This window comes from the organism of the source record quoted next, unplaced genomic scaffold, assembly GCF_019419815.1.
Source record: "Pyrus x bretschneideri cultivar Hongxiangsu unplaced genomic scaffold, Pyrus_bretschneideri_v1 Contig26, whole genome shotgun sequence".
Lineage (NCBI taxonomy): Eukaryota > Viridiplantae > Streptophyta > Magnoliopsida > Rosales > Rosaceae > Pyrus > Pyrus x bretschneideri.
The window spans coordinates 1,304,951-1,310,482 of NW_025999568.1; the positions used below are offsets into that span (position 1 = coordinate 1,304,951).

The window sequence follows — 5,532 nt, forward strand, 5'->3', positions numbered from 1 at the left end:
ATTCAACTATACCATCCACCCTCCCACTATCGAACCCCTCAACCTCTACAACTATTTGAAAACACTGATATATGAATTCTCCCAAAATAAAATCAAAGGACAAGTTGAAACGAGTACAAAAGTTGATGATATACATGGGAAGTTAACAAATTGAATCCGAATAATCCACAAAAACAAAAGTAAATCTGGGATATACTATAAAGACTATTATTGCATAACTAAGGTACAAGGACGAATAAGTGTATAATGATTTACCCATAGAGTTTCTTTTTTGCTAATCTTTTAATAAATTTACGATTATAAATTATAAAGTGGATGCATACAAATCTACACATATAATATAAAATTTTACGTAAATAGTTGCATAAAACAAGTTAGAATAGGCTATACAATTTACATAATTGAAGAGCACAATAATATACATAAAAAGGTGACATTTCTTTTACAAAATATAGGGGTGCAATCATCATAATGTCCTGTATGATGAGAACAACCCCAGATGCATTGCAGATGCTAACAAACAACCTATGCTACACGTAAGCAGACATTAATTTCAATTTTTACTCTGGCTTTTGCACTTGTACGATGCCAATTTGAAGATAACATAATGTTTGCTAACTTTCTAATCGTATGTTTATCAGGTATCCAAGGGGCACACGCTCAGTTTCCATTGGTACGCACATGAGTGGGATTCGAACATTGGTTTTCTGAAATTGTTTTTTCCTGATTCCGGCACTGATGTTTGTGTTTATTCATGCAGTTCCTCCTGCATACTATGCTCACTTGGCTGCCTTCCGTGCAAGATAGTACATTGAGGGCGAGTATCCAGACGGAGGTTCTACTACTGGATCTACAGTTGGGGGTGCTGGTGATGTGCGGCTCCGTGCCCTTCTTGAGATCAAGGAAAACGTGAAAGAAGTCATCCTCATGTGTGCCCTCGTCTGCAATTGATGGGTTTTGGTTGCGACTCGTGTGTAGTGGGAGGTCAAAGACAGCTTCTAAGGAATCGCTGCTGCTATTACTGCGACTCTGTAGGAACTCCTTCACGATTTTCTGTCAAGTCAAATGGATATTGAATTTAGAACGAAAAGAAATGCATACTGATTACATCCACTTTTAAAACTACGGGAAATGAAAAATAAAAATGTCAAAAATATATGTTAATTAGCTTCAATATCGGATCCGGTGTTCACACCATTGAAAAACAATAAACTAGCTAATTATTGGAAAATGATCAAACATTGAAGGCTTAAATAGAGGGATGTTTAGGGATAATTACCTCTGGTGAATCAGCGATTCGATTGGCAATAGTGAGAGCTATCAGAAGCTCTTCATCATCGTGATCATCGTCTTCATCTTCACCTTTTCTTTCTGAGGCTATGGATGATGATCTCCAACACATCGGATCTCCACCAAAAACCGGCCGTACGAGCTATACCTTCTGCTTGAGTGTTTGTCCACAGCGGCCTCTTCAGTGAGTTTTTATAGGAACAGAAGAAGATTCGAGAATTTCTGTCGTTAGGGTCAGGTTAGATGAATTGATCTTATCTCGTCTGGCCTGTGTAGATTTTTTTTCATTTTTTTTCTTTTTCTTTTAATCAAATTCTTTGTACTTTCTGTTCAAAAAGTCGGATATAATAAATATTTAGGATTTGAATTTGTCGTTAGTAGTAATTGTTGGGTTCCCTTGTTCTAATTGATAGATTTGCAAGCAGTAAATGTTTTTTTTTTTGTCCCAAAAGTATTTATTTATTTTTGTTTAAAGAGATATTAATTTTTTAATTAAAAATAATATTAGTGTAGAAACTAAGTTGGATGTAGAAAGAAATTAGATGAGTTGAAATAAAATTTTGCAACTGTTTTTTACACAACTATTGATGCAAAATTTTGTGGGAGCCACTCCATAATTAAAATTCACCGATTTGAACTGTCTTGTATTGAATTAGCTATTTTTTCAAAACTAACATTTACAAAAAATCACTTACATCCGAAATCATATGATTATTAGATTAAGGGCTTAGCGTTTCTTTGTAAAGCCGTATTCATCCATTTTATCACTACAAATGAATTTCTTAATTTTTTTTTTGTTTATTTTTTTGCAATAATGATCTATGAAAGATGTTTTAAAAGATAGATGTTCGAATTGCTAAAATACATTACGGAGTTGGCCCCACGTAAACTTGTATCAAAATTCATGTAAAAAAATGCTCCCACGAATCTGCTCCATGTTTGCTCGGGTTATATCAATAAACCTTTTATTTTTGTAATTGGTGGATTGCCTCATTGGTTGAAAGTTTTATTCAACTCATTAATCGCAGATTTAAAACCCTTTCTTCTCATTGTAGATCAATGCAAAATATCGTTTCTAAAAGTCAGCTTAATTTACAAGTGAGTGGTTTTATTGACACACCCCGACCGAAATCAAGACGTGATGTAGGATCACCTTTGGGTGTTGTGTAATTAGTATTCATTCTTCTGGACTGCACTTAGGTTTTTTGTGCTCTGATACCAAACTGACACACCCCGACCGAAATCAAGACGTGACGGCCAGCACACCTTGATTTCGGTTGGGGTGTGTCATTTGTTATGAGAGTTAAAGTATTGTATAAGCTTTGAGTAGTCCTAACCCCCATTAGTTGTCCTTTCCTGTCATGAATCGTTGCTCCCACACATTCTTGCAATCTCCACAAGACAACTACCAATATTTAACTTGTAAAAACTATCAGGTGGTGGCACCCATCTCAAAACTCTCTTCGAATGCTAGCTGACTTTCATTATTATGCGTTTCAAATTTAGTGTGCAATTTTGTGGTGCTTACAATAACAACTATAGATTTCTAGTGTGGATATCCATGCAAACAAATTAATGGTAATGGTTTGCCTAAATCATACTTGGTTTGGGACTAATTTCATAAAATATAATATAAACTTTAAATTAATGCATAATTTGAATACAATTTTCATTTTTTTTCACTATTCTATAGAGAATATGATATTGCCAGGACTACGGGTGTGTGGATCTGAACACTCTTTGTAGAAAGTTAATAAAGTGACTACGTGCGTGGTCAGATACGCCTTCACTTATTAAAAGACCTAGCGCAAACTTTGATTCCAACTAGAAAAAAATTTCCACGCTCATTCTCAATACGAGCTAAGCTTGTAATTAGATGAAAGATTACTGCTTCTCTCTAGAAAGAAACAAATTTCAAGAAAAAATAACTATTCCAAAATAAATAAATAAATAAATAACTTCTCTAGAAAAAGTATATGAGCTAAGCCTGTAATTAGAAGCAAGATCACTAATTCTCTGGCCACATTCTCAATATCGAGCAAATGAAGCAAAACCATTACCTTGTTTATATCTCTTTAATTATGTTGAAGTTAGTCCCGTTGAACTTCTCATGAGAAGATATAGCAGAGATCACCATGAGTCACACAGTTACCCTTATCACTAGCAAAGGGAAAACTTTGATTCGAAACGAAAATAAAATTTGGGGTGCTCACAACAAGTTTTCATCCATTTAAAAAAGAAACAAACTTCAAGAAAAAAAATAGCGGAAGAGAGATTGTTGCAGTTTCTTCAATTGAGGGTTTGTAACTGTGGGAATTAACAAAAAGGATAAAGAATGAAAATAAAATCAAAGAACATTTTTCTTTCTTGACCTATGAATCAGAACTTCAATTCAGTTACAATTCAGAAAATTTTCCCAAATAATAGTTATATAAACAAGTCAGAAGGCTTTCCAGTTTACACTGTCTAATGGGACATGCATAATTAATTGAAGGCCACACAAATATACATAAAAAGGGTCATGAAGCCATGATCCCGGTGAACTCATTCCTTTATTCTTAACTATCCACATATATATCTAGCTATCTAGGATATATCGTATTTTTTACATTTTGTTCTTCATAAATCGGTCAACTTTCATGCTGCTCCGACTCTACTGGTGGTGCACAGTCTCAAGACTGGCCTGAAACTACCAAGCATGTCGGCGTGGTCTGTGCTCAAAGCCACCGACAGGAGCTCATCCAGGATCTGTTCAAAATATGGCAGGATCCATGGACAATGTTTGGCCAGCATTTTCTGTCAAGTCAAATTGATATTGAATTTAGAACCAAAAGAAAATGATACTGATTTGGGTCAATCTTGTAAGGAATATAGAAGATAAAACTTGGGAAAAATAAATTTCAAAACTGTTAATTAGCTAGCTAGTTCAATATGAGATCCAGTGACCAAACCATTTGAAAAAACAACAAACCACCTAAATGGAAAATGATCAAACCCTAAGGGATCAATTAGAGGGATAATTACCTCTGGTAAATCATCGATTCGATTGGTGATGGTGAGAGCCATCAAAATCTGTTCATCATCATGAACATCGTTATCGTCTTCCCCTTGACCAGAGGCCATGGATGATGATCTCCTACGCATACCCCTATCAAACACGCCCAAAGAGCTAATCCTTCTATTTATCTACATATACGGCCAACCTGCAGCGTTTTCACTGAATATATAGTGACCATGGAGGACTGGAGAAGAGAAGGTAGCTAGGGTTAGGTTTTAGAGAACGAAAAAACCTACCAAGCCCTCCCCATTTTCTCTCTTCAGCCCTCACCCATTTCTAACTCTTTCGTCCCCCTCCATCTTCTATCTCTTCCGTTCTCCCACCCACCCCAACTTTGCTCTCTTCTTTTCTTCCTACCTTTTAACCGTTAATTCTGAATTGAAATTTGGAATAATTATGGATATGAATCTTAAATCCATATTTGGTAGAGAGAGAAAAAAATATAGGGGAACTAAGAAAGAAAAAAAAGAAGGTAACTTTCACAGCGGCAAAGAGAAAAGGAACTGCTGCCATCATATGTGGTGCCTGGCTGTGGTTGTTTTCTGCTAGGTTGGAAGGGGACGTTCATGGCTATTCCATTCTCCTAAAATCTCCAAGATTCAATCATTCTTTATATATTTTTTATTTATTTAGAATTGTTAGGGATGCTTTAGAAATATAAATGGGTGGGAAGAAAGCATTTGGGTTTTTAAACTTTTTATGCTAGGTGAAAATATATTTCTAGATGAAAAGATCAGGATTGGTTTCTAGATGAAATGTGAACCAGTTGCATAATCAGGCTAGGTTTAGAACCCTAAGCATAATCAGGCTAGGTTTAGAATATAAGACTCGATGGTGATGGAGTTTTGGCTGAGTATAATTCTAAGCATAACAAGATAATGTTAAGGAGTTGAAATGCTATCAAACTCTCCAATTTGAGCATCACAAAATTTACTATTATAAATACTAGAGGATTGGCAACATAAAGAGGACTTTCAACTCAACTCACATATCAACGTTCAATGAGACACCCTTTCACACCCTCTTGTGAAAGTAATTGCTTTACTAATTGCCAGCACAAATTATGATTGTATAGACAGATTTGGGTTAGTAGTCGACAGATGACGAAGAGCCTTTGATTCTTTGACTGAAAGGCCCCTTCACATCCTTTCAAGTTTGTGGCTGATTATTTATCCTAAGTAAGG

The 5,532-nt window shown here is 35.4% G+C and overlaps 1 protein-coding gene across 1 annotated transcript; it reads right to left on the reverse strand.

The window, feature by feature from the left end:
- Positions 1–339: 339 nt before the first annotated feature.
- LOC125478737 lies at positions 340–1,471 on the reverse strand. Its single transcript, XM_048587236.1, has 2 exons — positions 1,280–1,471; positions 340–1,053 (listed from the first exon to the last, which is right to left on the reverse strand). The coding sequence occupies exons 1-2, from the start codon at positions 1,400–1,402 to the stop codon at positions 661–663; spliced, it is 516 nt and encodes a 171-aa protein (XP_048443193.1). The 5' UTR covers positions 1,403–1,471; the 3' UTR covers positions 340–660.
- Between the last annotated feature and the right edge of the window lie 4,061 nt (positions 1,472–5,532).

Excerpts from the sequence above, each read along its gene's own strand:
- LOC125478737 (XM_048587236.1), bottom strand. The coding sequence starts at position 1,402 with ATGTGTTGGAGATCATCATCCATAGCCTCAGAAAGAAAAGGTGAAGAT. Across the intron at positions 1,054-1,279 it reads GAATCGCTGATTCACCAGAG|AAAATCGTGAAGGAGTTCCT; the intron begins GTAATTATCCCT and ends TTGACTTGACAG.